Source organism: Sinohyriopsis cumingii, chromosome 6, assembly GCF_028554795.1.
Source record: "Sinohyriopsis cumingii isolate HCF-2022 chromosome 6, ASM2855479v2, whole genome shotgun sequence".
Taxonomy (NCBI): Eukaryota; Metazoa; Mollusca; class Bivalvia; order Unionida; family Unionidae; genus Sinohyriopsis; species Sinohyriopsis cumingii.
The window spans coordinates 93,514,525-93,537,807 of record NC_142966.1 but is presented as its reverse complement, the minus strand read 5'-3'; the positions used below and the strand labels follow the sequence as shown (position 1 = coordinate 93,537,807).

At 38.2% G+C, this 23,283-nt stretch overlaps 1 protein-coding gene across 1 annotated transcript in view; it reads left to right on the top strand.

The window, feature by feature from the left end:
- The window catches only part of LOC149797462 (sodium/glucose cotransporter 4-like), a 42,820-nt gene that overhangs the window by 5,913 nt on the left and 13,624 nt on the right, over nt 1-23,283 (top strand). Inside the window, exons 4-9 of the mRNA XM_089962272.1 lie at nt 96-176; nt 5,851-6,065; nt 7,132-7,267; nt 7,692-7,799; nt 21,131-21,450; nt 22,206-22,427. Coding sequence (XP_089818398.1) covers nt 96-176; nt 5,851-6,065; nt 7,132-7,267; nt 7,692-7,799; nt 21,131-21,450; nt 22,206-22,427 — 1,082 coding nt within the window. The remainder of the gene's footprint in view (nt 1-95; nt 177-5,850; nt 6,066-7,131; nt 7,268-7,691; nt 7,800-21,130; nt 21,451-22,205; nt 22,428-23,283) is intronic.

Here is a 23,283-nt window from a genome sequence, read left to right as displayed (position 1 = left end):
GGTTAATATTTTTCCCTTCATCTCTTTTGAACGGAAAACATACAAACGCAAACACAAAGAGGTGTTTACCGATCAAATTATACATTTTTTTCCAGGCGGGCTGGCTTCAGTTATCTACACAGATACTCTGCAAGCCGTCATACTGATTATCGGCGCTGTTGTTGTCACCTCTATGTGTAAGTGTATAATTTGGATTTTAGATTCCGATGAATAATATATGTCATTTTACAAAGCACTTTTTTTTTGCATTTGCCAAGAAAAACAATGGATTATATCGATATGTTTCGTTACATATATGAACACACTGGATGATAACGGTATGTTTCTTTACATAAATAAGCACAATGGATAATAACGATATGTTTCATTACATAAATAAACACAGTGGATGATATCGATATGTTTCGTTACATATATGAACACAGTGGATGATATCGATCTGTTTCATTACATATATGAATACACTGGATGATAACGGTATGTCTCTTTGCATATATGAACACAATGGATGATAACGGTATGTTTCTTTGCATATATGAACACAATGGATGATATCGATATGTTTCATTATCTGAACACAATGGATGATATCGCTATGCTTCATTACATATATGAAAACAATGGATGATACCGATGTGTTTCATTACATATATGAACACAATGTATGATACTGATATGTTTCATTACAATATGAACACAATGGATGATACTGATATGTTTCATTATCTGAACACACTGGATGATAACGGTATGTTTCTTTATATATATGAACACAATGGATGATATTGATATGTTCCATTACATATATGAACACAATGTATTATATTGATATGTTTCATTACAAATATGAACACAATGGATGATATCGATATGTTTCATTACATATATGAACACAATGGATGATATCGGTGTGTTTCATTACATATATGAATATTATTTTGCTGTTGTCATTGATTGATATCGTCGGACTGTGTTTGTTGTTATAATTGTTCCTGTGGTGGTAATATTTAATTTTGTTGTATTTGTGTGACATTCTTTGCATGTGATGAGTCAAAAGTGCAAATGCACGACCTCTCCACTAGTCCATTGCATAAGAAATGTTCATGGAAAGTATCCGTATAACATTATTCAGGTCAGTATTTTGTAATCAGAGAAGAATATAAAAAGGATGTGCAGAATTTCTTTCATCTTCTCAGGGAGATGGACAGAATTGGTGTGATGCGTCGCCGCGAATGATGCAGTGTTCTGCATCTAATAATGTATTATTACAAATGGATTTACTAATTGACAGAGTTGATTTTACATAAACCTTAATAATTTCATACCTTTCCTTGATACGATAACGCAAACAGTATTCATTCATCTCCCATCAAGCTTTCAAGGCCCTTTAAAAGTTAAAACTGTCGGTTTATCTTTGCATGTGTGTCCAACATAAATCTTTACATAACACACTTCCTTTCCTTCATCTAAGGCTTTCATCCACTTCCTTGTCGTAGAGATAAGTACAGTCGCACTAGAATCTTTCCGAAAGCCGGAATGATGTTCATGAAATAGACTGTGATCGTTGAGATAGTTTATCAAAGAACTTTGTACACGCGTTTTTAGTAATTCGGAATGGGATGGAATAATTTATATTGGTCTACAGTTGTTTACATCTTGTTTTGATCCGCAATATATAGTGCTGTTACTTTGGCAGTTTTCCAGGAATGGAGAAATCGAATTGCTCTCAAATTTTGACGACATAGAGAGGTAAACCTATCAGCTATGGAAGATGCACATGCCTTAAGAAGTCGTGGGCCTATCATGCCAAATCCTATAGATTTAGAAATATCCGTGCATTTTAGGTAATTCAAAACAAACTAGGAACTTATTCCAGGGATTTCAAATTTAGGATCAATTAGAAGTTTGTGGAACACAAAAACAGTTTAGTTCTGAATGACCAGAGTTTAAATTATTTTCTGTAATTTTATAGACAATATTTACAAAGAATTCATTGAAACTATATTCATCGTTATATGTTTCATACAAATGGTATGGGATGATATGTCGGTCTTATTTGTTTTTTAATTTCCTGCTGCAAATTCCTTAAATATTTCATGTATTTTCGGGGTTGTCTTTGCTTGTTAAATCATTTTGTTGTTCCTCTTTGCTTGTTTAAATCGTTTGCTTATTTTATTTCTCCAGATTTGTATTCATCTTCATTACCTACATATTTCATGTGATCTTTCTTTTCCATACATAGTATCTAACATTTCTGTGGTGGTCCAGCCAGGTTGATGATCATACTTAACTCTTTGTGAAATCAAAGGTGCATGTGTATTGAAAACGTCCAAAACTAGAGCAGACGAAATGCTTAAATATCTTCAGTGTCATTAAAAATGTTGATACCATCCCAGGGTATTTGCTATAAATCCTATACGAAATTATTGAAAGTTTTCGACCACCTGCATCTGGTAGATTTATGAACATTCGTTTTTCCTACATTGTTACTATGTCTTTGTTTTTTGAAAAATTGCAAATTGTTCGCTTAAACCAATTTTGGAAACAAAAGTGATTGAAACATTTTCTTTCGCATTTGTGTTTATATGATCTATAATTGTTTTTGAATTGGATATTGCCCAAGTGGGAGCACCAACTAATTGCAAAATTCCAAAAGGTTCAACACAATCCAACAAACATTCGTTTAGTTTTTGTTATTTGAGGAGGTCACCTAACATGTAAAATTATTTATCTTAATTTATAACTTTCTTTATCTGAAATTTAAAATCTTTATCCCAGTCAACATTTAAGGATGGATGCATAGATACGAAACCCACTTGATAGGGTTTGGCTTTTTCTGGAGTGATCTGAATCTATATTGATTCAAAGTCTTTACATTCAAGATCCAAGCTCCTTTTGTAAACTGTTCTAATTTTGATGTACACGATGATCCCCTCCCCCAACATTCTGCATTCCTGTCTCTGCAAACGGCTTTATCATGTTGATCAATGCAGCAAAATTATCAGTTTGACTTTTTTTCAATCAATTTCTAATATGCCAAGCAAATATACTTTATTATCTGGAGACGTTAACATGAGTTTAACTTTATCCATTTCCATCTGATGTCTTGAATATATATATATATATATATATATATATATATATATATATATATATATATATATATATATATATATATATATATTATTTATACTGACACTTTTCCCAGAAATTTATAAATTTATAATTGTAAAATTAACAGGATTGCAATGACTATCGAGGAAACATAACTATTTTTACAAACATTTTACGTTATTTGCTTTGTTTTTACATGCATTAACATCGCTTGCATTTCTGTCATTGTTATTCTTTTTTATATTGTCGGACCCATTCTCATGCATAGCTTGTTTCTTGGTCCTGTGTGATTTGATATTTACAGTCTGTTTATTCCTGGTATAAATGCTGTCCACTTGTGTTGTCATATTTACTGTTAGAAGAATACTTACATTCTACACATATGTTGGATGCATTCACATACAGAAGTTAAAATGTTGAATTTGCTTACATAAGCGTGATGTGGATTTACCAGTCAGCTTTTGTAAATTATCAGTTGACAAGAGTCTGGTATATAGCTACTTGCACCACTGATGGAAACGACAGTAACGTCATCATTGCTTGTGTCCTATTGACCCGAGTAATGAACTTTGGCTTGTGGTCTTCCTCGAAATATACCCAACATCTAAACCCTTAACCCGTAATCCTCTGCCTACAGTCAGCAACATCATGGTTTATTTGACCACACAGATTACATCTTTGATTTATCCATAACATAATATTGGAACTGTTTACTTTTGTTCACAAAGTTTTGACTTTGTTATAAGTTTCTGATTTCTTCTTCTGAAAGTGATATCACTGTGACTGTTCACAGCTGTGATAACTTCATTTATATTTTTGACAAGTTGTTCTACTCCATGATATAAAAGGAGAATTAGGTCATTTTTATCATAAAGTCTCTTGTCTATATGGCCATCTTGGGTAATGAAATTCTGCTAGCTGTAGACCAATTGACAGGTCCATTATTAGTCATCTGATGGATTTATTTGTATCCCATACATCACAATCTTAAAGTGGTACCATTTCACACAGAACTATTTTGCATTTAGGATTTTGAATATGTATATGTTTCAGAATATGATCCTGTATTATTTCAGCCATTTCCAGGTCATAATCTCTTTGCGATGCATTATTTTCTCCAATGTATACGACAACGGCGGAAAGGTTTCGAAGATTATAAAGCTTAATCGCAGCATGTATGGTTTGTACAGTAGCACCTGATACTGCATATGTTTTTCATTCTGTTTCAATCCTACGGCATTTACTCCATGTAGAATGGAGCACCCTTTTATGAGTACCTTTTTCTTTGGTGCTTGAGATCCTACTTTGTTTACAAATGAGCCAGATTGTGTTTGATGCTTCACCACATTCTTGTGTATTACTTACATTGGCATGTGGCAGTTCTTCCTGTATGCTGACTACACTATATATTTGTGTACAGGACTTGGTAATGGGTACAGTCTGTGTTGCCTGTGAACGTCTCACTCCAGCATTAGTCTGACTAAACCCAGACCTAGTTTCGATTTTTTCCATTTAAATGTGGATCAACTTATCTCTCCAACTAATTTTTCTTTTGACGTTTGTTCTCTTTTCTACTTGAATATGAAGTCCACTGATAATACTCGTTAACATATTAGTGTCACAACCAACTTATACTGTTTGGCCTGGTGCTGGATTTACTGGAGTATTGTCTTTTGACACTTGGCCCTCCTGTGCCCCAAATGTAGGTATTAGGTCACAGCTGGTTTTCATGGTCACTATCTGTAATGTATCTTTCAAATCCATCATATCTGATAGATCCCAGCCGCTTTTCATATATAGCATCAGATGATTTGGGCATCTCTGACAGTATACTACCATTTACAAAGTTATGATCTAAAAATAAACTGGGTGCCATTTTAAAGACGAGTTTGGTTTTCCAAACTTTAGCCCCTTTTCCCTTAACTTTTAATCACTTTTCTTTTTCACTAAAGTACAGAGTACATTTTTAACAATAGCATATGTTGATACTATAAATCTGTCTAGAACTTTGTCTTTTGTTTTAAATTTCTGCACTGTCACTTCTAAAATTGTTTGTAGAAACATAAAGATGTGAATGTTATCAAGATCTGGGAGTAATATTTGTCTTTAACTGAGTCGATTATTATTTCTAATGGATCATCCCTGGGAGAGAATCCCTCAAAAGCTGAGCTAATATTACAACCACTTGCATCCAGGCAAGAATATGATGTTGACATCGACTGAGTTGATTTGTCCTCCGTCTTGTGAGTCATACTTACTTTAGCAACCTATAAACTAACCACATTATTCACGGGAAATAAAATAAACACATGCTAGATATATCACAGCACAAATATTAGATATAGGAAGAACATTTTGGAAGTACTTACAATTAGATTTAGTCTCCTTGGTTACCCCTTTATTTACAATATCAAGTTACTAGTGGCCATCCATTTTGGTCCTCCAGTCTTGTAAGAATTCCAGCAAAAAGTTTAATTCTATCATAAATACAGAAAATTCCAGACCCCTTTAGGGAGAAAACTGTTTACACATGAACATGTTCATTTGGAAAATATTATTTGGTTGAAAACATTCACCATTTTGTACAGGCAATAGATTTCATATGTCAAATATTTGGAGACCTACATTGGCTGTCATGCAGTCAGTACGCCATCGTGTAACATTCTTTCTAGCTAGTTTATTTTCTCTTGATAGGCTTATAGAACAAACCGTATTTATAGATTCATACTTTTACAGCATTTATTCAAGTTGGCGGATGGCATGCGATGGAAGTAAAGTACATGGCATCGGCAGCGAACTATTCACTGTATAATCCAACATTCTATAAGTGTGGCATGCCCAGAGAAGATGCTCTCCATATTTTCCGGGACCCAACCACGGGGGATATCCCCTGGCCCGGAGCGGTGTTCGGACTCACCACGCTAGGGATATTTGTTTGGTGCCAGGATCAGGTACCATGATTTTTGGATGGTCTTTAGAATAAAATATAAGGATGGAAGTAAAGAGCCTTTATAGTGAATCTGCATATTCTTCGTGATAACTCAGATTTCACAGAAACCTTTGCTCGCCAACTGGAGAATTTCGGTAATGAACGAACAGGTTTTGCAAGTGAGTGGGAAAAACAGTTAAGTTACAGTGTCAGAACAAAACATAATTAGGAATATACTGTATGCGTTTTACAGGTCAGTATGAGAGACCAATCAAACATCTGGATTGTTTGCAAATTATGAAAACTTTCCTGATCTTGTAGGCATGTGAAAGATGTCTTTTTCTTTCTTTAAAGAGCACAGAAAGACAAAACCATTGAGACATTGCTGCAGTAAATGAATAATTTCTATTGAAACCCCGAAATGTTATGTTTGTACTAGCATTTGACAAAAGTTACGGAAATAAATATCATTGCAATTAAACGTTCAGACACATTTGGTCCAAATTATGTTGCTGATTATCTCCGATTTTCCACCAAATATTCAGTGGTTTGTGTGGCACACTTTGCTGCTAAACAGGTAGCTAACTTCGGAGAAACTGTAACAAACTCGAAATTCTCCCAAGACTTGATAGGGATAAATGATGTCTCATAATGCCAGATTGATGGGCATGTCCTATACCTACTATTGCCACCCCTCTCTGAAACCGTAAAGTGACTGCTCTATTTATCTATGATTGGTCAACTGTTCATTTTAGCATGCAGCAATCTGCACAATAATGCTATAGAACTTAGTTTTGAGAGTACGCAGCTTCTCTTTTCGGATTGAAAATGCACTCACGGTGATATTATTTCCCTGATGTAACTGCTCATGGATCGCATTTATTAGACGCACAGGTCCGGGGTGAATGCTTTTTTGCTGATGCGATTGTTTTTCAAACACTGCATAATAGTTCGCAAAAAAGCTGGTCCATAGCATTGCAAATATTGATTTCGGTAAAAATGTTCGTCTTTATGCTCTAATGCTATGTTTGTGCCGTCTCTGAGCATTCGTCAAAGTCATATGACAAAATAATTGATGTCATTTGCAGATCATCGTTCAAAGATGTCTTGCGGCTAAGAATCTGAGCCACGCAAAAGCAGGATCTCTTTTCGGTGCTTTTCTCAAGTTGACAGGGTTTTTATTGTTCGTCATTCCCGGAATGATTAGTAGAATTTTATATCCAGGTAAGCTTATACGGCCTCCGATAATTATAATAATTATCTCCCCCTTCTTGACTCGATTCATATTTCATTTTTTCCGGGATTGTATCGCCACATGCACTATATAATCTATTGAACATTCAATAGCCCTCTATTTTCAACTTACACTCTCATCCATGCCTGTTAAATCGTGAGATGTGTAGTGAGAGATATTACGACGCAATTGATTAAGTTCTTACTGTTTCTTTCATTCATTTTGGTACTTATGATGAGAACAAATATGATGTGTGTGACGTAAAATAAATTTGCTTCAGCTTGTATGAGTATATGTTTACTTTTATTTCCAAGGGTTTATCGTCCAGCAGATTTTGCCTTAACATTTTTACAAGGTTTACGTTTACTCGGCACTGTCAGAAAATATAATATTTATGTATCATCTTCCATGTAGAGGACATTGCATGTGCTGATCCCACCATATGCGACAAGTTCTGCCAGAACAAAGCAGGATGCAGCAACCTAGCCTACCCTCTTCTAGTGATTAGATTGCTACCGGTTGGTAAGTATGACGTTTGCTTATACCTCTATATGTTCCCCACCTACTTATTTATTCACTTATTGTCTACCTGACTGTCCGACTGACTGACTGATTTACTTTTCAATACTGTCTTCCTTCCTTTATTTCTATCTTCCTTCCTTCCTTCTTTCCAGATTGTCTACCCACCTTCGTGACTGACTGTCTTGCATCTTTACTATGACATTTTCGTGCATTATGAGATTCAGAACAAAGACAAGTGTCAACAACGACTGTCGACATTGAGCTATACTTTTTCTGTTAATCCATACAGAGTTTATGCTATATAAGTCGGGTTTAGATTGTCCCTACATTATGATCCATGACATCCCTCTCCTGCATTTGTCCATCAATGGTCCATCGGTCATTCTTTAGTATCGTTACAGATCATCGTCACGGTCATTTTGTGTGCCTTAGATGTTCCCAGTAGTAAAGTTGCTCAATAGTAGTGAATAGGGGCACCCTACGTACAATGGAAATTAGCATTACAGGGACCTCTGGGCAAATCTACGTACAATGGAAATTCAACATGGCGAAAAATCGTGGGCAAATCTACGTACAAGGGGAATTAACATGGGAATAAATCGTGGGCCACTTTACGTACAAGGGGAATTTAACATGGGGAATAGAGTTTGGGCTTGTCTAGGGACAAGGGGAATGGAACAGGGGACTATAGTGTGGGTCTGTCTAGGGACAATGGGAATTTAACATGGGGAATAGATCGTGGGACTGTCTAGGGACAATGGGAAATTTAACATGGGGAATAGATCGTGGGACTGTCTAGGGACAATGGGAAATTTAACATTACGGAAACCCCTGGGGGATATAGCCTCAAGGGAATTTAACATATGGAAATTGAACATGGTGGATCTGTATAGCGTCAAGGGGAATTGAACATGGTGGGACTATCTAGGGACAATGATGGTAGAGGGTCAAACACAACAGAGACAGAAACATACATACACTAGTACAAGCGTGGGATTTATATATAAAGCATTACCAAGACCTGAAATCTTGCTGGGGTATTCAAAAATTTGCATAATTGTAATGATGCTATAAATAGCTATAATCAAGGAAATGCTCAACGACAAAATGGATGTGACTAAAAGTAACGTTAAAATGACGAAATTGTCCCAGAATTTAAAGGAAAATAAACATATCCCTGAAAATTAAGTTACAATGGTTTAGACTAAAATGGATAAAATTAGTAACTACTTACAATATCAACTTCTGTGACGATCGTGGATAAATACCTATGTATCTATAATCAGCTGAAAGTCCTATGAAATCCCACTATCTATTTATAGCTCCAACTTGTGGGTTTTTCCTTTGGAAAATCCCACTATCTTTTTATAGCCTCAGCTTGAGTGACGTTCCTGTTTATGAATTCTAGTATATATGTATAGCTGCAAAATGTGGAAATCCCCAAGTCGATATTTATAGTCTCAAAATTTCCAGCGTCAGTGACGTCACTGTACTGAACACTAGGGGATAAATGGCAACAGTGTTGCAAGTGGCTGACCTGAATACGCGCTACTGTAGGTAGGTAGGTAGAGTGTATTTGATAGGGATAAAGTGAGTTTTATAGGGACAAACAGAGACCAATACACACACACACACACACACACACACAGACACACACACACACACACACACACAACATACGCGCGCAGACACACACACACACACACACACACACACACAGAGGGAAGAGGAAAAAACAAACCCCAAATATAATATCCACACTCGGGAGGAAGAAAAAAAAAACAACCAAATATACGATCTACACAACGTACGCGAACACACACACACACACACACACACACACACACACACACACACACACACACACACTATAAAATGGATAAAATTAGTAACTACTTACAATATCAACTTCTGTGACGATCGTGGATAAATACCTATGTATCTATAATCAGCTGAAATTCCTATGAAATCCCACTATCTATTTATAGCTCCAACTTGTGGGTTTTTCCTTTGGAAAATCCCACTATCTTTTTATAGCCTCAGCTTGAGTGACGTTCCTGTTTATGAATTCTAGTATATATGTATAGCTACAAAATGTGGAAATCCCCAAGTCGATATTTATAGTCTCAAAATTTCCAGCGTCAGTGACGTCACTGTACTGAACACTAGGGGATAAATGGCAACAGTGTTGCAAGTGGCTGACCTGAATACGCGCTACTGTAGGTAGGTAGGTAGAGTGTATCTGATAGGGATAAAGTGAGTTTTATAGGGACAAACAGAGACCAATACACACAACATACGCGCGCAGACACACGCACACACACACACACACACACACACACACAGAGGGAAGAGGAAAAAAACAAACCCCAAATATACTATCAACACAGAGGGGAGATAATACAAACCCCAAATAAACTATCCACACAAACGTACGCGAACGCATACAAACCCCAAATATACTATCCACACAAGGTCGCTAACGCATACAAACCCCAAATATACTATCCACACTCGGGAGGAAGAAAAAAAAACAACCAAATATACGATCTACACAACGTACGCTAACACACACTCACACACACCACACACACACACACACACACACACACACACACACGCGCGCACACCAGAGGGAAGAAGAAGAAAACCATTATACACTATCCACACGGAGTGAAGAAATAACCCTTTATATATACTATCAACAGAGAGTGAAGAAAATAACCCATTATATTCCATCAACACAAAGTGAAGAAGAAAACGTTTTTTGAAAGCACCTAAGCCCTCACCTGCAATGACCAACTCTGCCAAACACCTACACCCCACCCCACCCCCACTCCCAACACTACAAAACACATTTAACCCGTTATTTTATGGCATCAGTGTGTGCTTTAGGAAACATCAAGACACAAAAATGATGGATGAATAGACTGACTATTGTTTACGGACTTGCATGCCTAAAGAGCGTGCGTGAAGGAAAACATCCTTCCATTTCAATTCTAACTAAAACATGATCCAGAGGGATAGAGAGAGGTGAAAGATCACAATTTCATAAAGTGTGAGTAAAAACAAAACACGCCATCCTTATTATACGATGTCAAGACCAAGAGACACTTACGTTTTCTTTCTGGTCTATTCTCTTTTAGAAGGTAGTATGAAATTTCACATCAGGGCCAACGCATCGGCTCACATTGTCAATTTTTCCATTTCCATGTCTTTACTGGCACAAGTTCTTCATCATCTTCAATTTCTTCTTCTTCTTCTTCTGAATCCCTCTTCTCTGTTTCGTCTTGTTTTTTGTTTCTTCTCTTTCCCCTGACAACGATATTAGGTATCTTGACTTTTGTCTCTCTTTCTTAGACGAAGCAGGTATTTTGGAGACAAATACCCATTTACCTTTGCAGATATAGCAAACTTCATTAGCACACACTTTCGTATGACTCTCATCAAATCAACGACCAAAAGAGTAGGTTTTGTTGCCACTTTCGCCTGTGAATTATGCTTTCGTATGACTTTTAGCAAATATTTGACCAGCAGGTCGATCTGTGCTGACTCTTCCATCTTCGTGATCGTTTGAGAGCGGAATGAATACTCTGACGCTAAGACACTCTCCTTATATACAGGGACCTGCTGCGTATGAAACCTAGTCAAATGTAATTTTGCAATAAGAAGAAACGATTTCATTGAGGAAGTAAAAGGCAATGATGTACCGTATCGACTCACACAAAACCTGAAGTGTTAGCTCAGATCCGTGTCAGCAATTTCGAAGACGACATAACTGAGCTTTCATCAATGCTCTCGAATTATGTCACAAAACCACGAGTCCTGATTCACGCCAAAAGAAATTTCGTTCGGTCCATAAAAAATAGTATCACATCTGAGAAACGCAAAAACGAACTTCCAGAAAACTGAGAACGACGGCTTACACCTACAACGTAAATGTATGAGTTCAAGTAGTGCGTAAAACTTAGTCAAATTAAACACGTCTCTCTTTTGCTTTCACGTTCTTTCCCGCACTCCTAGTCTCATGATTCTTGATATCAGGAAATGCGTAGCCATGATGGGCGGCAATGTAAGCAGCGGCTTCTACCAGTTGACTGAGGGGGTATCCAGTGTAGGTTTGTCTGTAGAATTGGGGAAGAACTCTGACCCTAATCCCCATTGAGAAGGTCTTGGTTTAAAGGTGTCTAGAGATTTGTAGGCAACGTATTGTATGGCTCTAATAAACTACCCTGCTTTGTTGACGTCATACAATGCTTGATCTAGTCCCATTTCGGTGTACTTCTCAACGAGTGTCAGCGTCCCCCTCCTCCTCCTCCTCAACCGCCTCAATTTCCTCTTCTGGTTCTGATACTAATTCTTTAGTTGAGGTAGATAGTTTCAAATCCGCTGTTATGGTGTCTGTCGCTGTTATTGTTGCTGTGGTTGTTCTTTCAGCTGAGATTGCCTGTAGTATCGGAGTGAGAAAAGAACGTTGTTGTTGTTGTAGGGTTTAACGCCATTTTTCAGCACGCGATAGGCTATACATGGCGGCCAGTATTAATGGTGGAGGAAGAACCCGGGAAAAACCCGGAAAGAACCACCGACCCACGAGAAGCTACTGGCAAGCTTTCTCACATACCCACATTAGCCGAATCCGAGACTCGAACCCACGCAGACAAAGGTGAGATGACAGTGATCCGTAACGGAGAACGCTTTAGACCACTCGGCCACTCGGGGCCCCAGAAAAGAACGTAGTGCCTCCGATAATTACATTTGAGTTTGCCATACCGTTTGTCTAACATAATTGGCCCTTTGTTTTGCCACCACTCTTTCCGGGGCAGGTTGTTTGTTAGGTATAGTCGGATGTTGACTAGATGTTATTTGTGTTCTCGAGGTGGGTGGAGTGCTAACTGGCTAGGTCTGCATTTCTTGCTCCCGCTACTGTTGCGTATATTTCTTCCCTCCACACCGAATTCTGGGCCTAATTCTTTTAATTTCTTTGTACCCGAACTTACATTATCCATATTATCACCAACAAAAAAAACCGCACAAACCTAAAAGAAACACTCACTTTTTTACAGAACATTACTATTTTTAAAATTTTGATAAGCGACGGAAACGAAGGACTTAGAGTCGCACTTTCTAACCAAGATAAAGAAATCATGTGCTGATAGACTCATTTCTGTATTTTTTCTTCTAACTGACTAACATATCATAGGCAATGGAATGTTATTTCTTTTCGAGAGTATGGGGTAGCCCTGAATATTTTTTTTTGGAACTTGAAGCTATGGCGGTCGCTTAGGTTATAAGATGGCGACCTCCTCTGACGACAGGCTTTCTCACAGGATAAGGTCTGCTTCTTCGGAAAAGAGAAGAAGAACTCTTTGGTGTCGATACAACTGTTGACAAAGCCTCTGTCAGGTTCATGCTGCTGCTGTTGCTGCTCTCTCTGCTGTTTATGAAGTCTGTACTTCTCCATCCATTCTTCTTTCTCCTTCTTGAATTCCTCCTTGAAGAGCTCTTCTTTAAGATCTTCAGTGACTTTTAGCATTCTCACATTTTCTATCTCTTCTGGCTTCGGTATCAGACTGTGTCTGACCCTATGCAAATTCACGTAGGCTTCGTTTAGCTTAGCTAGTTTGGAGCACATCTTCGTAGGAGGATGAGATAACAATGCATGGGCAGACTGGAAACTTCCCCGATTCTTAAAGTCAAAGCGCGGACGTAAAGGAAAACATTACTACACGGTTTTCTAGCCGGAACGTTCAAATAGTGTTATGGGAGGGATAGAGAGAAGTCAAAGAGCATGAATCAACATTCCTATAGCCAAACAAACCACAAAGGCATTTTTTTCTTCAAAACACAACATTTTTTTATTCATACTAACAAACAACTCTAACATTTTTTTAACAATAATCCAACACTATAACATCAAACATTTTTTTCAAATACCAAACATTTTTTTTCAATTCACACTCTACTTTAAACAGGGCTGACAACGTTGTGAATGAAATTGTGATTTTCACTGTTGGAAGTCATTAGGCCATTGATGGACACTACGTTTCCTAGTTAGGGACAAAAGATAAGCATACTGGTCACAAAACCATCGATCTACTTTCACATCGTTTCTAGAAGAATGACGAGGATCAAAATGAGTCACTAAATGTTCTAAGGAATAGCCCAGGCTGCAATGATGCAGAAAATACACACAGTACTGTCCACACACCAAGGAATATGTGCCTTGTTATTTCACATTATTGAATCGTGTGGTCTGAGCATTTCTTCTCATAAAGTCAATGATATCGTCTTCCAAAGGGGGCAGTCCATAGGAATCAAAATATTCCACACATCCTTCTTGAGGAAAGTAGACGGCTACCCAGTGGGTTCCTGGGAGATGACTGTCGTCCGTGTTGATCACATAAGCTTGATGGTTTTGAGGTGTGCAATGAGGGAGTTCATCTTTAGCACAGACGACAGGATTCCAAGAAGCAGTGTACAAACTGTGGTTCAAAAGGTAATAAAGTTCTCAGGTATCCATTTTGTTTTGTTTTTTTTCTTCTTCACAGGTAATGATAAGTCATCAATTCGATCCTGACTTTTTGCTTGAAAATGTCTGACAAGTAACCGTTTCTTCACCTTGTCTCCTCACTCTGATACAACAGAGCTTCGATGCGATGGATCTCTTGAGTTGTTAATGGAGGACAATAATGTTCACGCAAGCCTTTATACCACTGTTGTAACACGTCTTCTTCCGAGATGAGACTCCAAGCTTCGTCCAGATATTCGTCCAATTTTTCTTCTTGACTCAGCATCAGGCATTTATCGTGTTGAATTTAACTGGGATGATCGTTATGACATCCATAGCAATCTTTCTTGATCAATTTCTTAATTTTTTTTTCTGTCAAGACTATAGCATAACAGGAAACTAAATGTGATTCTTGTTCTGGCCATCTAGACTTCATCATGATGACTTCTTCGTCTTTGTCATGGTGTTCTCCTTCCTCAGGATCTTCACATTCCATGTCCAAAGAATCCCTACTATACAAACATTGATAAAAGTCTTCCATGACTTCTAATAGTCTGGAATGACTTCTCTCAAACTGTTGGTTTATATCGTATTGTCCAATTCAGCATACAGGATGACGTTCACCCTATTATCTGCGCGTAGATTTTCTGCAAACTGAAATTCCACACGCATCTGGCCGGATTTTATAGGGTGAAAATATCCCTCCTCGCTGTCTTGACTTACAATTCGTTAGAGAACCGTTTTCGAAAATGGAGTTTCACTGTAACTATCCCTTTGGAGAATGGAATATTTTGTCCCAGATCTCCTTTTATAGCAATGTTGACAGTGTCTAAATACGACTTACTGACGGGCTAATAGCGAGGATGTACAAATTCACGGTGTACGTGATAGGTGTTTGCACCTTCCTGGTCATTGTTTGTGATACTATCCACTTTGAAAGGAATGACACGCAGTAACGGAATAGAGGTCCAACCACGTTGCACTCCACCACATCGGAATACACAAAGATCAAATTAAGTCCTTGGTTCAGTTCTACCGGGTTTCCAAAAGCTCTGTAAAAATCCATATTACTTTTGATCTTGGGGCTCATATTGTTTGCGACCATTTCTGCATGTCCACCCAAAATTTCAAACAAACTACCATTGAACCTAAGGGACAATGTGTCCGTATCTTGAAATTTGATCACGAGATGATGAGCCACTTTATGGTACTCAATCTTCACACTTTTTTTCGCTCTGTTCAGTGCTTTGCCAAAGGCTAAGTTGAACCTGTCCGCAATAGTGTCCACCAAATGTTCACCACTAAAATAATAACCTGAAGGAATTTTCAACGTGTAGATAATGAAGGCTGGATTGCTGGCTGGTCTTGTGTCCCCTAAAAAACCCGATTTTGTTGATTTCTTCCTCCAATTGGGCATTCAGGATTTCCACCTCGAAAGTGTTTTGCTTTTCGGTGATGTTTTTGATTTGTGTTGGGTGAATGATTTCCACTAAAGCCACTTCCCAATGGGCTTCGTGATCTAACTGGATGGTCTGAGGTAATTTCACCGTGTAACAGCACAACGTGTTCTTGGGAAACACCTCCATGGAACTGTCACTGGGTAAGGTTAAGTAAAATTCGTTGTTATTGCTCATAATTCCAGAGTTTTGTGGCTCTCCGAGGCGATACTGGAAGTTAGAGGAGTGTCTCCGCCCAAAATGGGGTTGTTGTTGTTGTTGTGGTTGTTGTTGTTAGACTGGTGACTGGCACTGGCACTGGACACTAGGTTCCCGTGGTTCCCGTTCGAGGAGAATTTCAGGGAGGGATTAGGAAGCAGGTAACCGATGTAACTGCTCAATACAATGGTCCACAAGTGTTTGTCTCCTTGTTGCAAACTCAAATTGGCAATGGATGCACCGATGACACAATACACCACGAAGGTTTGGCAGAAAAAGACGATTTGCGTTTTAGGCACACGTTTTCCATACCACACCCACAAGGGTTGTGTTTGTAAATCTTGCAGAGAAGAATTGGGTGAAGGAGTGATCGCAGTAGCTGAATCTGTGTGAAAGGGCATGATGGTCACTTCTTTTTATAGTGCGAATCGTCGATGCAAGAATCAAAACTGGGTGGATATCCTTTCCAACGTACTTTGACTTCTTTGACACGTCGTTTGCCAACTTTACGGTTTCTGCGTTTGACAATGCCTTTGATGTCGTACACGTCGTCTTTTTTGGTGACACGACTTGATTTGAAATAAGTACGGGCTAGCGTTTTGTTGAGTACTTAACACCCATGGCTGTCTTGCTGAGCACCTTTTTCCTCCTTTACCACGCTCGGACAGAAAAATGAGTGTGTGGTGAGACTATTCCCAGTCATGTTTAAAGCCTTTCAGTCAGGTTGTTAAGGACTAGTTAGTCCTACACCTGAGTGGCTAAATTTAAAAGTAGTTGGGGTTTGTATGAAGTAAAGAACCGAAAGTACAGTGAAACTCAAGGATTATGACCCAATCTGTCTGTCTATTGATGCGTGTATTTACTTAAGAAGAAATATGACCTCTAAAACACAAAGAGATACGGCAAGCATGATTAGAATGAACATAACGATGTTTTCCTTCACGCCCGTGTAATTTAGAGCTTCAATCCTCTTTGAAGACAAACTTGGTCTCCTTTTGTAGGGCTTGAAATAATAAAAAGCCTGAAAAAATCTTAAGCACTTTGCTATAGATAATTTCATACAAACCCCAAATTTTTTAGTTTGAGAAAAAAAGATAACATGCCCCTCAATACTGTAACACATCTGTTCTGACTCTACCGATGTGAGTGTGAGTGTTTATGTTAAAATGTTTAAGTGAGATATAAAAAAAATGGTCAGCTTGAAAACGCGAACCAATACTGTGACGCTCAGTATTTTGATGTGGTAAGAAGAAATGGTACAACACACACACAAAGAGGGCTTGTAAGTTCACATTTCAGTCTGTCTGCACTGTAATGGCAACAACGCAAGAACATAGGGATTATTATGCCACACAGTCCTAGAACAAAACAGTGCATCACCCGTTGTAAGCCATTTCATTGGCTATACTTATTTTCTTACCGCATTCACTTCGAATTGACTTGAGTAGCTATTCAGACAGTGACGAGAATGGCCATGCTTTACTGGGTCTATCCTATAGGCGATTTATATAAAAAATATTTTTAAAAATTAAACTAATGCACGAACAATCGTACCATGGGCGATCCCATGGAAATTGTGTCCGTCTTATTGCAAAATACATCAACATTTAATTTAACCGTGCAGATCGCTAGAACAAACCTCTGATAATATACATTTTGAAAAGTGTTGTGTGACACGGATTGCCATTGTCGCTTGGTGTCTGCTTTCTTGTTCGAAAAGAGATCGTTTCGTCTTGACTATAAAAATTTAATTTGACTAAGTTTTACGCACTACTTGAACTCATACATTTACGTTGTAGGTGTAAGCCGTCGTTCTCAGTTTTCTGGAAGATCGTTTTTGCGTTTCTCAGATGTGATACTATTTTTTATGGACCGAACGAAATTTCTTTTGGCGTGAATCAGGACTCGTGGTTTTGTGGCATAATTCGAGAGCATTGATGAAAGCTCAGTTATGTCGTCTTCGAAATTGCTGACACGGATCTGAGCTAACACTTCAGGTTTTGTGTGAGTCGATACGGTACATCATTGCCTTTTACTTCCTCAATGAAATCGTTTCTTCTTATTGCAAAATTACATTTGACTAGGTTTCATACGCAGCAGGTCCCTGTATATAAGGAGAGTGTCTTAGCGTCAGAGTATTCATTCCGCTCTCAAACGATCACGAAGATGGAAGAGTCAGCACAGATCGACCTGCTGGTCAAATATTTGCTAAAAGTCATACGAAAGCATAATTCACAGGCGAAAGTGGCAACAAAACCTACTCTTTTGGTCGTTGATTTGATGAGAGTCATACGAAAGTGTGTGCTAATGAAGTTTGCTATATCTGCAAAGGTAAATGGGTATTTGTCTCCAAAATACCTGCTTCGTCTAAGAAAGAGAGACAAAAGTCAAGATACCTAATATCGTTGTCAGGGGAAAGGACACTGGAATTCAGAGTGCCCTACGAGAAAAGAGAAGAAACAAAAAACAAGACGAAACAGAGAAGAGGGATTCAGAAGAAGAAGAAGAAGAAATTGAAGATGATGAAGAACTTGTGCCAGTAAAGACATGGAAATGGAAAAATTGACAATGTGAGCCGATGCGTTGGCCCTGATGTGAAATTTCATACTACCTTCTAAAAGAGAATAGACCAGAAAGAAAACGTAAGTGTCTCTTGGTCTTGACATCGTATAATAAGGATGGCGTGTTTTGTTTTTACTCACACTTTATGAAATTGTGCTCTTTCACCTCTCTCTATCCCTCTGGATCATGTTTTAGTTAGAATTGAAATGGAAGGATGTTTTCCTTCACGCACGCTCTTTAGGCATGCAAGTCCGTAAACAATAGTCAGTCTATTCATCCATCATTTTTGTGTCTTGATGTTTCCTAAAGCACACACTGATGCCATAAAATAACGGGTTAAATGTGTTTTGTAGTGTTGGGAGTGGGGGTGGGGTGGGGTGTAGGTGTTTGGCAGAGTTGGTCATTGCAGGTGAGGGCTTAGGTGCTTTCAAAAAACGTTTTCTTCTTCACTTTGTGTTGATGGAATATAATGGGTTATTTTCTTCACTCTCTGTTGATAGTATATATAAAGGGTTATTTCTTCACTCCGTGTGGATAGTGTATAATGGTTTTTCTTCTTCTTCCCTCTGTGGTGTGCGCGCGTGTGTGTGTGTGTGTGTGTGTGTGTGTGTGTGTGGTGTGTGTGAGTGTGTGTTAGCGTACGTTGTGTAGATCGTATATTTGGTTGTTTTTTTTTTCTTCCTCCCGAGTGTGGATAGTATATTTGGGGTTTGTATGCGTTAGCGACCTTGTGTGGATAGTATATTTGGGGTTTGTATGCGTTCGCGTACGTTTGTGTGGATAGTTTATTTGGGGTTTGTATTATCTCCCCTCTGTGTTGATAGTATATTTGGGGTTTGTTTTTTTCCTCTTCCCTCTCTCTGTGTGTGTGTGTGTGTGTGTGTGTGTGTGTGTGCGCGCGCGTGTGTCTGCGCGCGTATGTTGTGTGTATTGGTCTCTGTTTGTCCCTATAAAACTCACTTTATCCCTATCAGATACACTCTACCTACCTACCTACAGTAGCGCGTATTCAGATCAGCCACTTGCAACACTGTTGCCATTTATCCCCTAGTGTTCAGTACAGTGACGTCACTGACGCTGGAAATTTTGAGACTATAAATATCGACTTGGGGATTTCCACATTTTGTAGCTATACATATATACTAGAATTCATAAACAGGAACGTCACTCAAGCTGAGGCTATAAAAAGATAGTGGGATTTTCCAAAGGAAAAACCCACAAGTTGGAGCTATAAATAGATAGTGGGATTTCATAGGACTTTCAGCTGATTATAGATACATAGGTATTTATCCACGATCGTCACAGAAGTTGATATTGCAAGTAGTTACTAATTTTATCCATTTTAGTCTAAACCATTGTAACTTAATTTTCAGGGATATGTTTATTTTCCTTTAAATTCTGGGACAATTTCGTCATTTTAACGTTACTTTTAGTCACATCCATTTTGTCGTTGAGCATTTCCTTGATTATAGCTATTTATAGCATCATTACAATTATGCAAATTTTTGAATACCCCAGCAAGATTTCAGGTCTCGGTAATGCTTTATATATAAATCCCACGCTTGTACTAGTGTATGTATGTTTCTGTCTCTGTTGTGTTTGACCCTCTACCATCATTGTCCCTAGATAGTCCCACCATGTTCAATTCCCCTTGACGCTATACAGATCCACCATGTTCAATTTCCATATGTTAAATTCCCTTGAGGCTATATCCCCCAGGGGTTTCCGTAATGTTAAATTTCCCATTGTCCCTAGACAGTCCCACGATCTATTCCCCATGTTAAATTCCCATTGTCCCTAGACAGACCCACACTATAGTTCCCTGTTCCATTCCCCTTGTCCCTAGACAAGCCCAAACTCTATTCCCCATGTTAAATTCCCCTTGTACGTAAAGTGGCCCACGATTTATTCCCATGTTAATTCCCCTTGTACGTAGATTTGCCCACGATTTTTCGCCATGTTAAATTTCCATTGTACGTGGATTTGCCCAGAGGTCCCTGTAATGCTAATTTCCATTGTACGTAGGGTGCCCCTATTCACTACTCTCAATAAACAAACCGCTTGAGATAAAGACAATTTATGTAACAGAACGAAACTTCTCACGGTATCAACGACAGAGACACACATTGGACAATTATTTAATTCAGTATCATGGTATGTTATATAAGGGAAGAAAAAATGTGTGAATAGTCCCACGTGCGCGCGTGGAGTAGGAGAAGTTCAGCAGATGATATGGCCTACCCACCCCTACACAATATAATTGCCTGTCTTAGTTAGAGTCAGTTTTAATGATTACATATTGTTTCAATTTCAACATTTGCTTTTGATTTAGAAGAGTTTGGTTGCAAATGCCATTTTACGTATATTGTGATAGAATATGATTCTGTTTTAACGTAATTTAATAGTGTGGTATACATTGCCATGAATGTTTCAGCAATTTCATGCGATTGCACCGCATTCCATATGGATTCGTGGCTTTACCACTCATATCAATCGTGGTTTTAAAACTCAAGATTAATAAATTAAATGGCGTTTTAATGGTTACAACGTGTCCAAGTACAAGATGCCTAAGTTCCTAGAAATATCAAACATTGTCTTTGCGACAGGAGTGAGAGGCCTGATGCTTGCCGCTCTACTGGCAGCTCTGATGAGCTCATTGACTTCAATCTTTAATAGCGCCAGCTCCATCGTGACCCTTGACCTGTGGAAGCAAATCCGGCGGAAGGCGACAGAAACAGAGTTAATGATCGTCGGGAGGGCTACAGTTCTGGTCCTAATCGGCGTCAGTATTCTTTGGCTGCCTATTTTGGAGGCCTCTCAAGGGGGAAATCTTTGGTCCTACTTTCAGGCCATTAGATCATACCTGGTGCCACCTTGGTGCATGGCGTTTCTCTTGGCGTTCTTCTGGCGACGAACAACGGAACAGGTTGCAGTATCTCTTTTGGTTTTGCTTTGCTTTGTTTCCGTTGGTTTTGATGTCGGTATAAATCTCACACGTCAAATACTTTGTACCAATTTTGTCGATGTCTATTAGTATACTTCTATATTTGTAAATATTTCTGAATGTTACTGAGTATGGATATATAAATTTGTTTTTTCTGCATCTCTTAGCAAATAATATTTATAAGAAATTGCGAATTTACACGTTTCAAAGATTTCTTCTTGTAAGTTTTATGTAGCTTCAACGGGTTGAAACGATAGAATAACATTTTCAAACTCAATAAATTTTCAATGCGTCGAACTATGTTTTTTTTTTTTTACCATGCCTAACGACTGAACGTTTTCCACGTACGAGTAAAGAGGTTAATGTGCACGTTTGCTCATGTATGTATGGCAGACAACGCAAAATTTATTTTTGGAATCTAGGGGAAAGATGATATCGGATGCTTGTCTAGCCTTTCCCAGTGAATTCGCCTGTTAAAATAATTTACCATTCTTACGATATGTTTCAAATGAAGTATGACAAGAAAACGTACAGCATTAAGGATTTTTTTTGGTAAAGTAACTGGTATATATCTTAAGCTTTTTCTCCCCATAAATTTAACTTACTAAAACATTATTTACGCTGTTTAAAGTGGCATTATTCATCTGAAAGACAACACATTTTGCTTACATACCCAATTAAGGGTTTCAGAACTTTATTACATAATATATCATTCATCTGACAAATGTTCTTTTCAGGGGGCGTTCTGGGGTCTCATGGTTGGTTTGGTCGTAGGTTTGATTCGAATGGTTCTGGACTTTGTCAGAGTGCCTCCTGTCTGTGGTAGCGGAGAAGAAGATAAACGTTTTCCTATAGTAGCCAAGGTCGACTTTCTCCATTTTGCTATGATTCTTGCTGGCGTCTCTGCCATTGCTATGGTTATAATCAGCCTTTTTACTCAACCAAGACCGCATGAAAAGGTAATCCTTCCCCTCTCTTCTTCCGTCCCTCACTTCTCGTATTACTGTTGCCACTAGATTTACATACTATTTGCTACTACTACTACTATTACCATTTGCAACATTGTGACGACGACATTTAGGTTAATGGACAGTGTAATGGTTCAAAACAGGTTTAACCTTTGGTATCGGAATGTACAAGGATAAATATACGCTCTTGCCAACTTTATTATTTTGTATAGATAATTCTGTATATTCGCATCTCAAAGTATAGACCTTTTTCAAGAGGTCGAATCTGGGTTATTCCACTCCAATATTTAACGCATGCGCAATCAACGTAGGGCAACTTTTAAGCGATTGTCGTTAATATTATGGATGTTCGTGAAGAAAGTTTCAAACAAATTTGTACATGTTTGACATCTGTACACCCTTCACAGAAATATCGTGTTTAAAAATCATGAGTTAATAGTTCAGTAACCTGCCTAAAACAGAAAAGTAGATATGAACACAAAAATCATCAGAGAGGACCAGGGCAGCGGACATGATTTGTGGGTCCTAGGAAAAATTATCCAGTAGGCCCCAGTGAATCACAAATTGAAACAACGGTGGACCCCGTGACCGTTATGGTCCCCCGGAATTTGTCCTACCCTGTCTACGGTCCTGGATAGCCCTAACAAAGCTGGATGATCCATTTCTGAAAGGAAAGGGGAGGGTGGACGATATTTTTATGTGTCCAGAATTACAATTTGTACAAATCTACGTGCATTTAGATGACCCTTTAAGGCTATATACTCGCGAAAACATGAGGACTTACAAATCTCTTTGTTGCATATAATTAATTTCATAGTGGATGGATGTATACAGAATAACACAGTAT